The sequence below is a fragment of the Dendrobates tinctorius genome, unplaced genomic scaffold (genome assembly GCF_039654945.1).
Source record: "Dendrobates tinctorius isolate UK_male_01 unplaced genomic scaffold, ASM3965494v1 ptg000027l, whole genome shotgun sequence".
In the NCBI taxonomy this organism is placed as follows: domain Eukaryota; kingdom Metazoa; phylum Chordata; class Amphibia; order Anura; family Dendrobatidae; genus Dendrobates; species Dendrobates tinctorius.
This window is the reverse complement of record NW_027361695.1, coordinates 12135582-12153335: the sequence shown is the minus strand read 5'-3', so window position 1 is coordinate 12153335 and position 17754 is coordinate 12135582. Positions and strand designations below refer to the sequence as shown.

Below are 17754 nucleotides of genomic sequence, written 5' to 3'. Positions count from 1 at the left end.
CTCTTCGCCTTGTTGATGATGATTGTGAATAGTGCTCCGGTTGTGCGTGTGCCGATATTTATGGGGTTGATAGAAACAGCCCAGTATAGCATTCCCTTGCCTTCTTCAGACGGCAGCGATGCACATGCTCAGTCACCAATCAATTCACTGTGCAGCTGCAGCAAGGGGTAAAAGGGAGCTCGAGGCACCCATTTTTTCATTATCAAATGTTATTGATTATCGGATGATAAATTGGGAGGTTTTTAGAACCTGTAATATAGACTTTTTTATATCATCCTTTATTTACAATTTTACCAAATTATTACAATCTCTGACTCCAAATTCACTCAATCTTCTTCTATGTGATTTATTTCGACATAGTGGGAACGTTCGCCCTATTGCTCCTGAAAGTATAGTCTGCTCCCTCTGCCTCCATGCATCATGTATATTCATATTCCCTCTGACTGAGCGTGCAGGATCATTAATTTCTATAATGTATTTAACGGCTTCTTGGCATCATATGACCATTACAGCCAGATGTTCCCGGAAGGACCCGCAGAGTTCTCTGCATGCAGTCCCCATTGAAATTACGCTTTTAAAGACGCCTCTGAAGAGGGAATGATATATTACTGATATGTTCCATCGCTTATGATGAGAGGCAATGTCATTGCAATCACGACAATGCAATATATGGTTTTATATTTAGTGTTTGTACATTTTATATAATTATATGTGTTTCTTGGAACTTTGAGTGACAAAAAATATTGCGGTCATTATAGCCCCCAGAGAAGCCGTCACTCATCTTCTTCAGACATCTGAATCCTGATTTTGTTGGGACGATCCTGAGGTCTCAGACTCAGGATTTATCAGTGTCGAACATAGACGGAAGAGGGCTCCAGTGCTGGAGTGGATCTGTGCCGGAGAGGATGTGTCACCGAGGCACGTGGCCTCAGTGATGTGACACCTGAAAAAGGCTCAAGCGCTGATGGGTGCTGAGAGATTTTGATTTAGTGGAGCAGTAGAGGTTCAGGTGTCAGTAATGATTAGAAAGTGACCAGTCATTCCCATCCTCCAGTCCAGGAGGTTAGCTGGAGTTAAAAGGGCAGCAGAGCTGCTCATAAGTGTCTGGATGTGGAAGCCTGAGACTCTCTGAACCTTAGGTCTGGGTGAAGGACATGTAGGAAACTGGTAGCCCTGCAAGTTTCTGATTGGGCCTGCAAAGTCTGGATGTCAGGTGTATGGATATGTCTTTCTCCATTACTTGGAGAGCTTTGTGAAGTTAAATATAACTTCCTTTGCACCAAGAAGTTTTGTGCCTTTGTGAACCTTCCTGAGAGAAAGAGAATCCCTACTATATATATATATATATATATATATATATATATATATATATATATATATATATATATACAGTTGTGGCCAAAAGTATTGACACCCCTGCAATTCTGTCAGATAATACTCAGTTTCTTCCTGAAAATGATTGCAATCACAAATTCTTTGGTATTATTATCTTCATTTAATTTGTCTTAAATGAAAAAACACAAAAGAGAATGAAGCAAAAAGCAAAACATTGATCATTTCACACAAAACTCCAAAAATGGTCCAGACAAAAGTATTGGCACCCTCAGCCTAATACTTGGTTGCACAACCTTTAGCCAAAATAACTGCAACCAACTGCTTCCAGTAACCATCAATGAGCTTCTTACAATGCTCTGCTGGAATTTTAGACCATTCTTCTTTGGCAAACTGCTCCAGGTCCCTGATATTTGAAGGGTGCCTTCTCCAAACTGCCATTTTTAGATCTCTCCACAGGTGTTCTATGGGATTCAGGTCTGGACTCATTGCTGGCCACCTTAGAAGTCTCCAGTGCTTTCTCTCAAACCATTTTCTAGTGCTTTTTGAAGTGTGTTTTGGGTCATTGTCCTGCTGGAAGACCCAAGACCTCTGAGGGAGACCCAGCTTTCTCACACTGGGCCCTACATTATGCTGCAAAATCTGTTGGTAGTCTTCAGACTTCATAATGCCATGCACACGGTCAAGCAGTCCAGTGCCAGAGGCAGCAAAGCAACCCCAAAACATCAGGGAACCTCTGCCATATTTGACTGTAGGGACCGTGTTTTTTTCTTTGAATGCCTCTTTTTTTCTCCTGTAAACTCTATGTTGATGCCTTTGCCCAAAAAGCTCTACTTTTGTCTCATCTGACCAGAGAACATTCTTCCAAAACGTTTTAGGCTTTTTCAGGTAAGTTTTGTCAAACTCCAGCCTGGCTTTTTTTATGTCTTGGGGTAAGAAGTGGGGTCTTCCTGGGTCTCCTACCATACAGTCCCTTTTCATTCAGGCGCCGACGGATAGTACGGGTTGACACTGTTGTACCCTCGAACTGCAGGGCAGCTTGAACTTGTTTGGATGTTAGTCGAGGTTCTTTATCCAACATCTGCACAATCTTGCGTTGAAATCTCTTGTCAATTTTTCTTTTCTGTCCACATCTAGGGAGGTTAGCCACAGTGCCATGGGCTTTAAACTTCTTGATGACACTGCGCACGGTAGACACAGGAACATTCAGGTCTCAGGAGATGTACTTGTAGCCTTGATATTGCTCATGCTTCCTCACAATTTGGTTTCTCAAGTCCTCAGACAGTTCTTTGGTCTTCTTTCTTTTCTCCATGCTCAATGTGGTACACACAAGGACACAGGACAGAGGTTGAGTCAACTTTAATCCATGTCAACTGGCTGCAAGTGTGATTTAGTTATTGCCAACACCTGTTAGGTGCCACAGGTAAGTTACAGGTGCTGTTAATTACACAAATTAGAGAAGCATCACATGATTTTTCGAACAGTGCCAATACTTTTGATCACCCGCTTTTTTATGTTTGGTGTGGAATTATATCCAATTTGGCTTTAGGACAATTCTTTTTGTGTTTTTTCATTTAAGACAAATTAAATGAAGATAATAATAACAAAGAATTTGTGTTTGCAATCATTTTCAGGAAGAAACTGAGTATTATCTGACAGAATTGCAGGGGTGTCAATACTTTTGGCCACAACTGTATATATATATTTATTTATATAGTGAAATGACGCTGGAAACATCATTGATGGGAGATATGTATCACAGAGGTTGTTGTTCTCAATGATGTAAGCCCAGAACCAAGCTCCAGCACGTATAGTGCTGAGAGTGTTAATAGGGTGTGGCCAGGGATAAGTTTACGAGCAATCAGAGAGATCGGTGGGACTGGCTGCTCACATATCCCCACCCCGGGGCCTGTAATATGGCTGATATAAGAAAGTCGAGGTGTATAATTAGTGAACAGGGTGTGGAGATAAGAAGGCCAGCTGTGTGTGGTCTAAAGACCAAGGTTCTATACTGGATGCTATCCAGCCCTGAATATCCAGTACTGGACTATCGCTAAAGTGTCGTAATTTGAACTTGACCTAATAAACCAGCCTGGATGTTTACTTAAACCTCTTCCAGTGCCTACCTCAACGCAACTGAGTGAGTAGAAACTTTAAATTATATATAGTTCTTTAAAAAAGTGTTTGCCCCTTCCTGATTTCCTATTGTTTTGCATGTTTGTCACACTTAAATGTTTCAGATCACCAAATTCACTTGTAATCCAGCCTGATGAAGGGGCCTTTTGAGCCCTGAAAGCTTGCTTGAAAATATAATTTCTCTGGTTAGCCAACAACGGTATCACTCCTTGAATACTTTTCTCAATTTTTGGGGGGACATAAGTATTTACATCACATCACCAAACAAATGTAAATATTTGACAAAGATAGCACAAGTAATCACAAAATGCAATTTTTAAATGAAGGTTTTTATTATTAAGGGAAAAAGAAATCCAAACCTATAGGGTCCTGTGTGAAAAATTGATTGTGTGCCCCCCCCCCCCGCTCCCACTCCCACTTAAAACATACATTAACTGTGGTTTATCACATCTTTGAGAAGCGGAATTTCAATTCCCTAGCCACACGCAGGCCTGATTATTGCCACACCTGTTCTCAATCACGAAATCACTTAAATAGGACCTGCCTGACAAAGAGAAGTAGACCAAAAGAATGTCAAAAGCTAGACATCATGCCACGATCCAAATAAATTCTGCAGCAAATGAGAAACAAAGTCATTGAGATCTTTCAGTCTGGAAAAGATTTTAAAGTCATTTCTAGAGCTTTGGGACTCCAGCGAACCACAGTGAGAGCCATTCTTCACAAATGGAGAAAACATGGAACAACACAGGAAATTCCTGCATGTGTTGCAGCTGATAAACAACTGTGAGACATGCGGCCGTGGAGATTCGAACATATTTTTTGAGCACGCCGAAGACACTCAGTTAGCACACGAGCATGCTCCAATAATGCCTTGTCTGAGTACGTTCACTCACCACTAGTGGTCACAATTTTTTCTATTATTGTTGCCTCTGCGGAAAGGCGGTATTACATGATGTACATTCAGATGAGTCCTCCCGAAGAATATTTGCAGTAGTTCTCCACTAATGTAAGGTAGCCCCGAACAGGGAACCCAAAATAGAGACTATAGCCAAAGGTTGTCATAACGGGAAGATCCCTTCAAGCTGCAATTACAATATACAACATTTTATAGCAATAGGATTAGGTTCTATTATAGTAGTAAAATAGAATTTTCATTTTTCATTGTAAAGCCTACGACAAATAATTGGGTAGACGGGGTAATATATTACCTAGTTTGGGATGGGTAATATTTCAGACAGTAAAGAGAATGAACGCCATGTAAGCATTTTAATTCACAAGCTCAGAAGGGAATTGGCAATATATAAATGTGATAAAAACCTGTCTGGAACAATCAGCTACAAATCCTTTTAAAAGCCGACGCTCGGAGTATAATAATGCATTGAGGCTTAGATTGAGGCGTAGATATAGTTCACATCTAAATGATTAGGAGCGATTGCTGCCCTTGTAAAATAGGAGGATCAATAATGGGGATAAAATCAGAGTCAGGAGAAATCTGCGCGATCTCTCTGAAGTCTACATGGAAGTTTATCATTATTTTTCTGCACTTTATCGGGACGAGTTACAGTTTCTGTTGGCACCATTTTGGGCTGTATAGGAATTTGTGGCCACTTATTCTTTTTTTTTGGGGGGGGAGGCAGGTTGAACAAAAACATGGAGGGACCCACCAGAGGCAATGCTAGGGGTTCAGCTCGGGAAAGGGGATCTCAGACATCTGAGTGGGTCCCTAACCGGTAACTCTGATTACAGCTATGGTGGAGTACTGATATTACCGCCATATGGTGACCATATAGTGGTAGATACCAGACTTGCAGAACATATATTAGAGAGTACAGTACAGTTATAGCTGGTGACTTACAGCTGACGTTCTTTCTGATGGAGTCGTTAACTTTCCCCGTCTATTCCATCTGGCCCAGACCAACATGACGACTTCTCCAGCCAGGACTCGTCTGCAAGGATTACATCAAACACACATCTGACTTCTCAAATATCGAGCTCCAACCTACACAACCTCCTTTTGCTACTGATACCCTGATACTGAGCCACTATGTGTCCCTATTACTGCACCTGCTGTTTGACACCATTACAGCGCTCCTCTTAGCGTGCCACATAATAATTCCCCCACTGTGCCACTTACATAGTAATAATACCTCCCTTGTGCCCTCTAGATGGTAACATTTCCCCCTAGAAAATATTAATGCCCTGTGCAAATGTCCTAGAAAATAGTGTCCTCATTTTGCCCCTTTGACGGCCACAATACACGGAGTGCCCCTATAACTCTTGAGAGCCCACTTAACATTTAATAATGTCCTCTGAGTGCCCCCATGTACAGCTCCTCTATACACAGTATAGCGGGCCCCAGCTCCCTTATACAGAGTATGATGCCCCCACAGCGCCAATATATGCAGTATGATAACCCCACAGCTCCACTATACACGTTATGATACCCCCACAGCTCCTATATACATAGCGTAATGTCCCCACTGTTCCCACAAAATACAGTATCATGACCCCCACAGAAGCCTTCACACAGTATAACGGTCCTCAGAGTAGAACCCACCCTGTATAATGGCCTTCACAGTAGTCCTCACACCAGCCCTGAAACTTTACAATAGCCTCCACATTAGATTTCACACTTTATAATGGCCCCCACAGTAAACCCCAAACTCTATAATGGCCCCCACATCAGCTTCCATGCTGTATAATGTCCTCTGCAATTTATAAGGGCCCCCACAGTAGTCCCTGTAATGTATGAGAGTCCTCTCACTGTTTCAGGGTTCCCCATTGTTTATGATGCCCCCGTAAGTTTTAATCAAAACAAAAAACATCCTACACTTACCTAATCCAGGATCCTGATGAGTCCACCACCAAGGCCTGGGTGGACCAACGCTGTCATTGCGCCGGCGCAAGGATAGGGCTAGTAGACTCAGACATCCTGCACACGCGTCGGGGCCGCAGTCATTCTGTAACCAACAATCTCAAAGCGACCTGCTGTCTACAGAACGGAGTGCGGCAGTGCAGGGAGATCATGTCTTACTGCTCTACTTTAGAGCTTAACTGCACATGCCAAACCCACAAAGGACAGCATAGCTTTGGGTAGGCCTCTCACAGTGCAGGACATGGGGTGACCGCACACTCTGCTCCTCCCACCAGCATCTACGCTACTGTGCCTGACTCATCATTTGTGATTTTTTTTTTATTAAATTCACTTTTATATTTTTTTTGTCTTCCCGTATTTGTTAACCTTTTTGCTCCAAATTCTTCAAAATGGCACACGAGGTTCCTGAATTTGCGCAAAATCAAAAATGCTCTCTTTTTTTGTCCGTACTCCTTAAACTTTTTTGGCAACTTTTTAAAGTAAAATGTTGCATGCCCTGCTATAATGTTGAAATATTTGCACACCAAAAACAATTTCAGGTGGAGGAAGAGGAGGATTAAATCACATTTGCGATATTTAAAATAAAAAAAAATGTCACAATTGATAAATTGTCCAAAAACATATGGAAACTCCAAACCTCATCCACAATGGTGATCATAAAAATAAATACAAGGGGGACACATATAAAAATAGACTTAAAAACAGGCAAAAATATATATAAACAGGCCAGAAAAGTGCAAATGTATAATGAATCGGGCAAACGCCAACTGATGGTCAGAGGAGATGTCGATTGTGCATGTCCGATTTTGGCCCCGGAAGCTCTAATGTTGGGATCTGATCTGTAAGGGGTCGATAGGTTTTGTATTTTATGACTCTTGTACCTTTTCATTTCTTGTTATATTGATTATCTTTATTATTTTATTTACTCGTTTATTCATGTGATATGTTTACATTATTCATGTGATGTAGCTTGTTCTCCGTTCACATGGAGGTCAGGTCGGCCGCTCCTGGGAATTCTGGCATCATTAAACTGCCAGACCAATGGAAATATTAATATGCGGCCAGTGATTGTTGTCTAATATACATTACGGCTTCATATATCAAAGCGAGAAGCAATGGTTAATGACGTCCCAGGGGTAATGGGGGGGAGTTAAGTTGCAGATATTAAACATCTTACAAGTCCTTTACACCTTTTAACATTACAGTCCAATCAATACCTAACAAATTATGTATAATATTATTTGACCGTCTTTTCTTTTAGGCATTTTAGTAAATTTCTATATGTTATAAGGGTCCTTCGTCAACAAGTTGATGACCAAGTATCCTCCTGCTGAGACCCTGCATGATCCGCTCAGGCAAAACCTGGCAATGAGTATTCCGTTTCCCTGCAGTGCCTCCACAGGGGAAATGAAGTACTACAGAATGTCAATAGGTTGTCTGCAGGACAGGACAGGACAGGACAGGTCCTCCACAGAAGATACTTTTGGTAATCAGTCTCTACTGTGGTCAAGCGATGAGGATCCTAAATTGATCTGCTCACTGCTTAACTAATAATTCAATAATAAGGTTTTCTTAACGGGAGTACTCCATTAAAGGGAATGTGTCATCAGAAAATGATCACTTGCTTAAATCAGGTTTTTATGTTACATTTACTTTAAAAAATATATATATTTGGCAATATTATTTTATATACCGTAGTTTACGATCTTTAATAAAAAAAATTAGTAATCTTGGAATTTTTCACACTTACGTCTTTTCTTAGACTCTAAAGCTTTCCATACACAAATTAGATCAAATTGGTACTAAATAAACAATTTCAACCAAATCAACCGATCGTTCATAACTTGTTTTTTAGGAGGCAAGAGATTGACTTTTGTGCGACGAACAGTCATTGTTGTATGACAGATTGATCAGGCATGTCTGATATTTTCGGTCGACTATCATGCAGTCGTGGTACCGGGGAGTGCCTAGGAGTGTTACCTGGTGGCTACCTGCAGCTGAAGACTGACTCCACCATCAGAAGTTCCAATAAACACCTGGAAGCCTCTTAGCTACACCCCGGTGGCACAGTGGGTCCACGAACCAAGTGCGCCACCTGTAGGCATGACATCATCTATTGTGATTAGTGGATCCTGCGTTATCACCTGTGTATAGTGGTGTTGTCTGTCATTGTAAGTCTGGCCTTGATGATAAGGAGTCTGCTGGAAACTCATAGTAAAAGAACAAGAAGTTAAGCTGGCCATACACAAGAGATGACAATTGACCTATGAAAGATCATTCATCGTTTGTACGAATCTGGGAGTACAGTAGGTCCACAAACCAAGTGTGCCACCTGTGGGCGTGACAGTTTGCTTCGGCACCTCCCTACTGGGGAGGGTGCCTTTTATGTGAAATGTCTCCCAGCCAATTGCTGGGAGCATTTACACGGTGCATGTGCTGCCCTTTTAACAACGAGGAGGGTGCTAATCTGGGAGTACAGTGGGTCCAAAAACCAAGTGTGCCACCTGTGGGCGTGACAGTTTGCTTCGGCACCTCCCTACTGGGGAGGGTGCCTTTTATGTGAAATGTCTCCCAGCCAATTGCTGGGAGCATTGACACGGTGCATGTGCTGCCCTATTAAGAATGAGGAGGGTGCACCTAGTTGCGCTGCCAAGAACACAGTGTGGCCTGCACAGGAGAAAGAAGTAGGGAGTACACAGACGACATGCCGTGGTGTTGAGTATGTTGGCATCCCTGCTTGGAGGAGGAAGAGGACCCTTCCAGGAGTATAGGCATGTGTGTTGTAGATGATGTCACAGCTCACCTCCACCCTTCACAATGACCTTTGCACAAGCTCATTAGATGCTTCAATACAAAAGAGAGGGTTGGGTTTGTTTATTGCTGCTTATGTTCATGTACATTTCCTGAAATAACAGAAAGTTAGAGTGTAAAAAAAAACCTGGTGTCCAATGGGAAAATTGCAAGATTTCTAAATTTTATTTTTACTAAAGATTATGATATGGAAAATTTAAAAAAAAATCTCCAAACAATACATTTAACGAAAATTCTGAGTTAAACAATAGGTCAATTTGGATGACACATTCCCTTAAAGAATAGGCTTATGAATGCTTTTATCTTCCCCCAAATAAATGAATACTGTTCTGGTTAAATCTTCTGCCGATCAACATAAAAAAATCGTACAAAAAGCCTCTTATTCAAGGCTAAAATGTCTCCCTTCCATGGCGCTAATGAGAATGTAACCTAATTATCCTTTTTCCAAGTGTCGTGCAGACAAAACACGGCTTTGTTATAAGAGTAACATTTAGGGCCAATAATAGGCGCCACCGTTACCCTATAAAATATTTAAGCCCCTCGCTGTATGAACCAAATAATGCAATAGGTGTAATGGAATCAGAAATGCCTCTGCTATTTGTGGCATTTGAGTCTCGACTGTGAATTGTGTTCTTCTGTTTTTCAGGTTGCATCAGGTGAATTTTGATGTGCCCACATGTCAAGGAAAAAGGAAAGAAAATCTCTCGCTGATAGGAGATTTTTCTTCTTCGGCTGAGTTCTTTGTGACAATTGCCGTCTTCGCCTTCCTCTACTCTCTGGCCGCCACCGTCGTCTACATCTTCTACCAGAATAAGTATCGGGAAAACAACAGGGGACCCCTAATTGTAAGTCTTACTGCTGTCACTTTAAATACAGACTCAAGTGACTAATGTTCCTCCATTGTGACAATCTAAGAAAATACTGTTCTTCTATTTCCATACATAGATAGAATAACTTCCCACCCACTGTGAGTAATAAGGAAAAAACAGGACAGTATAATCAAGGAGAAAGTCCTGTTTCTTAAAGGGCAGTTCCACTTTTTATGGATCTATGCAGCAAAGCGATCAGCACCCATGTATAACTAGAAATTAGATGTGTTTTTAGACAATAATTCTGCCTAAAGACTTTTAGTGTTTTTGATATTTGGAACTTCATGATTTGTGGCAGGATAGCTTCATTCCTTGGGGAGTAGCTCCAATAGGGTGTGGCGCAATAACAGTGGGATAGTCCAGCCCAATGCAGTAAGATGTATAAGATCTAATACGATTTTTGTATATCTGACACTAAGAAATAGTCCCCAGAGGCTGGGGATTGACCCTACAACCACCATTAGTGTTGTCTTCTGCTGGACCTTTGAGACCGGTCAGGACTGGAGGATCTTTTGATGCCTTCATGGGCCAGAAAGACTGGTGCTTCTGTAAGACTCCTGTGGCTAGTACTTTGGTTCTCTATAGAGCCAGTCCAATTCTGTACTGTACTTGTGCTATAGATAAAGGGAGGAAAGAGAGTCTATCAATGTAGTCAAAACCCCAAACTTGATCTCATTTGATAGACAATGTGATCAATAGATAATCTGCAAATCGCTTTACTCCAAAGTGGTGGCCACAAGATGTCTCCCATCTATGCAACTTGCTGTTTACTGCCTGTTGTCAAGTGTAATCCTTCCCTAGCATCAGTGACATCAAGACAAATTACCGAAAGCGGAGGCCGGGTCTTTGTATCTGTACAGGAAGCGAGGATGGGTTTAAGTCTATGTACAGGAAGTGGAGGCCGGTTTTGTTTATGTATAGGAAATGAGAAGGCAGATATTTGTCTACATACAGAAAGTGGGGAGAGTTTTTATTTATGTATAGGAAGTTGTGGCGGGTCTTTGTGACGCGCCCTGGTGGCCGTGGGGTTACTCGGTACCGGGCCCCTTGACTTCAATGGGGGATGTCACAGTGGCTGTGTCCCGGTCCGTGGCCCCAGGCGGTCAAATGAAAAATGTTGTTATTATTATTGGAGTGTAATAAAATGAGAATAAAGTTTATATTATATATGAATACGTGACGCCACCTGTGGTATTCTGGTCAGAGGCGACCAGCGTTGCTATGTTGTTCCCCTTAGACTGTTGGTGGGTTGCCCTCCCAGGGCAGTGGGGTACTTGGTACCCGGCCGGTCTCTCAGAAAGGGAATGTCACAGCAGCGGTGACCCGGTCCGTGGCCCTGGGCGCCCATGTAAAAGGGATGAAGTGATGGAATAAAGTTTATGAGTGAATGATTCGTGACGCCACCTGTGGTGTTCGGCAATGAAGATGTTAAGCCGACGCTGCAAGCAGATCCTCTGGGACAGATGGTGTAGTGCAGCAATGTTGGTGTGGCCCTCCACAGGTAGGGCTGTAGTCCCAGGGCAGAGTAGGTGAAGTGACGTTGAGGGGAGACGTGGTTGGTGCAGTGTTAGGCACAAAGATGTAGCAGTGCTGAATGGGTTGGCGCAGGAATAAGCGGAGGACACCAGGGCATGTAGTTCCAAAGCTTTTCTCACAGTCTGGTATGCATACAGGTGCCCACATCCGTGCCGTGTCCTCCGGGTCAGGGGCCCAGCCAACCTCCAGGCAAGATGAAGTGCTCCCTTCCAACACTCCGCCAACATATGTGCCTTTTCTGAACGTCTCCCTTCTTGCGCCTATAGTGAAGTACTCACAGTAGTGAGTTACACTGGAGTTCCTCCTGTCAGATGTTCTTATGAACTCTACTTGTACGGCAGACAGCTGTAGTCTGCTTCGGGGACTCCTTGATACCTAGTCCCGGCTCACTCACGTTGCTGTTGTGCCCCCAAGTCTTGTGCTGGAATAAAGTGGTGACAACTTCTGTTCCTCCGGTGTCTGTCGCAGGACCATTAGTATCCATACAACCTTGTGGACCGGACACCGGCCTTGCGCTGTGAACTTGGGAAGGGTTCTGCTCTAACCCTAATCCTTAGTCCTCCTCTCCTTATGTTCCGTACTAATCCTTCTTTCTTATGGAGAGAGTCAGGCTTTCCATCAATGTTCCTTTCCTGTGCCAGCGGACCCAGGTCACTGAGGTCAGCTGCAGCACTTCCTTCATCCATCCCACTCAGGGGATCTTCACTCTTCTACCCCCTCTGTCAGACTCACTGACTGACTAAATCCTAAACTCTTCCCGCTCTTTTGGTGCCAGATAAACTCCACCCGCCTCCCAGCACGCTTCGTGTTCCAAGCAGGGAGCCACCAAAGGTGCTCTGCTACACTACTATGTTGTGTGGGATGCAGGTGTTGGAGCGTGGTCAGGTGTCTCCACCGTACCTGAATGGTGGGGTACCACACCTCAGGAGGAGGTGCAGTGCCTCTGTGGCGACTGAACCCTCAGGGGCGCCACATAGAAATGTCGCAGCTGAGGTGAAAATGGCTCTCCACAGGTAGGGCAATAGTCCCAGGGCCGTTGAGAGTTGTTTTTAGGGGTGATGTTGTCAGGTGGAGTGGAGGATGTAGCAGTGCTGGGTGTTAAGTGCAGAAAGGAGACAAAGGACTCAGTTGAATGCAGTTCCAAGGGCTTTATTCACAGTCTGGTGTACCCAGATGCCCACTTCGGTGCTGAGTTCTCCAGGCAAAGGGGTCCAGTAAACTCCCAGGTAATTGAGCACACCCCTCCAACACTCCCTGCCAGTATATACACTCTTTTATAGAGCCTCACACTTGATTTGTAATACGTGCACATTAAAACTAAAGTGTAATACCACTCACCACCACCGGGGCAACTTAGAACAAATGACACCACGTGTAATAATCCAAGGTGGATCTGACAAGTAAATGGACAAAGTGAACTTTTTTCCTTTGGCTTGGTGCCAAAGTGGGTTGATTGCCCCCGGTGGCCATTAGAATTATTACACGTGGTGTCATTTGTTCTAAGTTGCCCCGGTGGTGGTGAGTGGTATTACACTTTAGTTTTAATGTGCACGTATTACAAATCAGGTGTGAGGCTCTATAAAAGAGTGTCAGGTGTGTTTGATCACTGTTGGTGATATTGATAGTTCGTCATTTGGGAAGCAAGCCTGGATGATGAAGGAGCTGAATGAGAGTCCTGGGCAGCCCAGCCAGAGGGGTTGAGTCAGCTATGGAGTCTGTAAGGAGTGCTGGCATGGATTGGTGGCGTTCAACGTTGGTGTCTGCAAGAAGGGCTGGCATGGCGTGGTGGAGTCGCAGTTTATGGTGTCAGCAGGAAGTGCTTGCATGGCTTGGTGGAGTGGCGACTATGGTGAGAGTTGCACTCAGCATGCTGGACTTGGTTGCTGAAAGCTGGCCTCAAGCATGCTTGACTTCTTGGCAGAAAAGTTGGACTCGAGCTGCTGGACTTTTTGGCACAAGCTGGACTCATCTTTGGGACTCTGTTTACTGGACAGCTACAACTGGTGGTGGACTCTGCTCCAAGGCTGCACTAGGGTGATGGATCCGGTTATGGTGATGGATCCGGTTGGAGGAGAAGATGCACGCAGGGTGTGGGCTCTGTTGTTAGGAGCGTACGCAACAGAGCAAAGCTAAGTGGTGTTCCCCCTGTATTGTCATTTTCCCTTATGTGTGTTTAGTGCAGTGGTGGGATTAGTTTCCGCACCGACCAATTCCCTAGTGAGGGTTTAGGAGCAGGGCGAGTCAGGGTTTGAGGTACGCGTGCTTCGCCCGGTGCGGAACCGGCATAGGGAACGTTAGGAGTGCAGGGACACTGGCTCAGGGGAGTACAGGAGGTCTCCACGTCCCTATTCCCTATCGCAGGGCCCACCATTGTTATTGTTACCCAGGTTTCCCCTTTATTATTTAAATTCGCCTTACTGGAGGCGGGGTTTCCAGACTACTGTATATATAGCGTGTATTACCTAAATTCACCAGTTGGAGGCGGTGTATCCAGCTGCACATTTTATTATTTAAATTCACCCTACTGGAGGCGGTGTATCCAGGGTCACGCGTGTCATGGGTTCACCTTGCGGTACTCGCTGCGTCCAGACACATGTGATCGTGACAGGTGGCAGGTTTATGTCTATGTACAGGATGTGAGGGCAAGTCTTTGCCTATGGATCAGAAGTGGAGACAGGTTTATGTTTATGTACAGGAAGTGGAGACAGGTTTATGTTTATGTACAGGATGTGAGGGCAAATCTTTGCCTATGGATCGGAAGTGGAGACAGGTTTATGTTTATGTACAAGAAGTGGGGCTCTATCTACAGGAAGTGGTGGCAGGTCTTTGTTTATGTACATAAAGTGGGGATGGGTCATTGTTTTATGTGCAAAGAGTGGGTGGGTCTTTGTCTCTGTACCTGTGAGGTGGCCAGGATGATAGTCAGTATTAGCAATGTCCTGTCTGTCATGTGGTTTATGTAAAGTGCACATCACTCACTTTTGGATTGACGATCTCCTCAGGTCACACAGTCCCGGTTCCAGATGTCACCCCACATTGACTGACAGAATCCGAGTCCAATTTTAACATATCAACTTTACTCCACGAGTTCAGTTCAGTCACAGATACACACAGAGTAATTTTCACTAGTCACAGTTCCTTCCAGCTGTGCTATCCCTTGCTCTCCTGGAAATCTTTGTACCTGAAAGGTACTATCCAGTACAGCAGCTTCCAGACTTCCCGAGCTAGTTCTTGCTTGGCAATTCCTGCCCGTTTTCCCTTCCGAAGGCGAAATATAGGATGGCTCTTCCATACCTTTTCCAGGCCGTAGGTCTTGGACGTTCTGGGATATTCCACTGAACCTAGTTACTGCCGTTCTCATGCTGCTCCCGTTTCCTTGTACTCGTGTGACTTTCAGCCCTATTGCCCTGAACAGTTGGTCCTTCTTTGAACTCGTTTCTAGATCAGCCTCACAGATCTCCATCCAGCTCACTAACTGCATTAAACTAGGAAGTGTCCCAACTATACCTACTCCTACCCCTCCCAAGTGGGAAATTCCCTATACCCTTAACTATTTCTGCACTTAACTTACCTAACTTCCCAAACAACAGTGCCCTCCACTATTCGAAACCCAATTCTAATCGTTCTTGCTACTCCATCTAAATCCTACACTTGTGCTACAGTTTCCCAACTCTGTCCCTAGTCTTATAAAAATGCATAACAGAGAGGTGAAGTTTAAGTTTGAGACAGACACGTCATAGGATAATGGTATGCCAGGGAGTGGAAAGGAAGCTCCAGCACCTATGGTGCTGACAAAAGGCTAATGAAGAGGTGCTACCACTTAAAATGATTGGATAGAGAATGAAAATCGGGACAGTTACCCGACCTATTAGACTGATATTTGCACCTGGAATTGTTCTAACTTGTAGGGGATAAGAATTTCAAGTACATGCTTGTCTACAGGTTTTGTGCGAAGCGAAAGGCACGCTTTTAGGTTAATCATCTATAATTATTGTGTGTTATAACACTGGCAACAGAAGTAGGAATGAAATAATCTATTAATCTATTCAGGAAAATACATTGTTAATAGATGGAGTTGATGTAATGATGAAGCTCATGAATATGTTATCAAAATGAAGCCTGCTGCTCAGGTTAGCCAAGGATAAGACGTGTCCTAATGTTATCTCAGCACTTAATTATGTAGTATGAGCGGAAGAAAATCATTAATATCAGATTATTGCATCTAAAGGAAACACAGAACAGAAATTTAGCCAAACATTTCAGAAAGTTCATGGCATAGTAATAGAGATGGCAACCAGGGGCAATAGCTGTGTTCGGTAGAGGGGTTGCACTCACACCTAGGACCCTTGAGCCTAAGGTGGCCCGAAAGGTCCTTTTGGCTAATGTAAGAAGACCAATACTATTAAAGACCCGTGATGGGTAGGGACTCTGTTGAAAATGGTACTTTTGGACCAAGAAACTTCACGCTACCCTACTGGTGGCAACAACCCTACGCAGAGTCCTATACCACTTTGTTTAAAGCCAACAGTTCCCTCCATGCTCCACCACAGAGAACGGAGGCAGTATAGAGGGACCAAATATTATTACCACTTACCTGTTGCATCTTATATTTCATCGGAATCCCCAGGGGTTTTTTTTCGCCTGCTCTAATCAATGAATACGGGAGACCTATGCCGGCGTCCCTGCATGGTTTCCCTTCCCCCTCCATGCAGGGACGCCAACGTACTCACCACCCGGCCTGGCGTTCTTCCTGCTTCCTGTGTATGTATCCCAGCTGAGCACCTAGTGAGTGCTCTCTCCCATTCTGTTAGTCTGTGTGTGGCCAGTGCCTGAACCTCTTCCCCTGGTCCATGTGTGGCTACTGCCTGAATCTGAGTATGCCGGCATCCCTGCATGTAGGGGAAGAGAAACCATGCAGGGGCGCTAACACAGATGTTACAATAGTACCTGCAAAAAAGCCATTGCTTTACTCTACTTATTCAAATTACGCCTGCTCCTAAAACAATAGTGTACTGTGTACATAGGGATGAGAGGGCCCTAGAGCAGAATTATATTATGTCTTCACTGGATCACAACAAATCCAACATCCAGGTATAAAAGGGACTCATTACATATACAGTAGGTGACGAGGGAGTAATATCCTTAACCTTTTTCCTTCCACCAAGACCTACCAAGCGAAATGCCCTTTGCTTATGAGCCCCTTAAAGGAAACCGGTAATTTAAGAAAGACTATTTACCTTCAGCTATAGGGTTAATCTTAAATACATAGCCAGGAACATGGATATACAATGATACCATAATTCAATTAAATTTAGGGATACTCTCTAACCAATAGCAAAAACATCAAGAAAAAAATGAGTTTTCTTTCCCCTCAAAGAAAGTATAGAAACAAAGAAATATATATAAGAAATCATAAGAGAAAGTCTCATCATATATGCTAAAAGTTCACTTTATTAAATACACAAAAAAATTTTCCCAAAGACCTGACATAATAAAGTTACAAAAAAAAATTACGAAAAATAACATACATAAAAAGGCAGACAGTGATGCAGCCATGATAGTGGCGTGGGGACTTATGTAAACAGATAGGAGCCAGAAATTCCCATATAAATATACAAAACAATGGCCGTATTGTCAATACAGATAAATACCACCTCATTAAGATAGAGGTGAGCAAAGGTGAGAGAGAGCGTAAATTTAAAAATGCAAATGGAGACTCTCTATGTAAAGAGAAGCAGTCACAGTATAGTCCTTCAGACAGCATTAATAATAATAGCCATATATATAAGCAGCGGGAGTTCCCTTACCCATTGTAAAAGTGTCACCACGACACACGAACACCCCGACGCGCGTTTCGCACCTCGCTTTACCTTCAGCTATAGGGTTAATCTGCAGGTGAATAGCATTTAAACTCTGTGTTGTCAACTTACTGGAGCAGGGGCTACCAGGAGAAAATGAAGTTTTGTTCTCTCTGCAGCTGCTCGCTTCCAGTCATCGGGCGGCGCAGACATCTGTTAGGGCAGGTGCACACAGCAGTCAATTCTCTCAATTATGCAAATATCACTGATCAAACTCTGATCCAAATGTCAGCATAGCATGAGCTGATTCTCTTGGATCAGAGAATCGGAGCACACTGTGAGGAGATGGAGAACAAGGGGAAGAAGGGGAAGAAGGTGGACCCAGGCAACTATAGGC

At 43.6% G+C, this 17754-nt stretch overlaps 1 protein-coding gene across 2 annotated transcripts in view; it reads left to right on the top strand.

The window, feature by feature from the left end:
- Positions 1-17754, top strand: part of SYNPR (synaptoporin) — a 210110-nt gene that overhangs the window by 155042 nt on the left and 37314 nt on the right. For both annotated transcript variants that reach the window (XM_073569782.1, XM_073569783.1), the window contains one exon: positions 9801-9999. In XM_073569782.1, coding sequence (XP_073425883.1) covers positions 9801-9999 — 199 coding nt within the window. The remainder of the gene's footprint in view (positions 1-9800; positions 10000-17754) is intronic.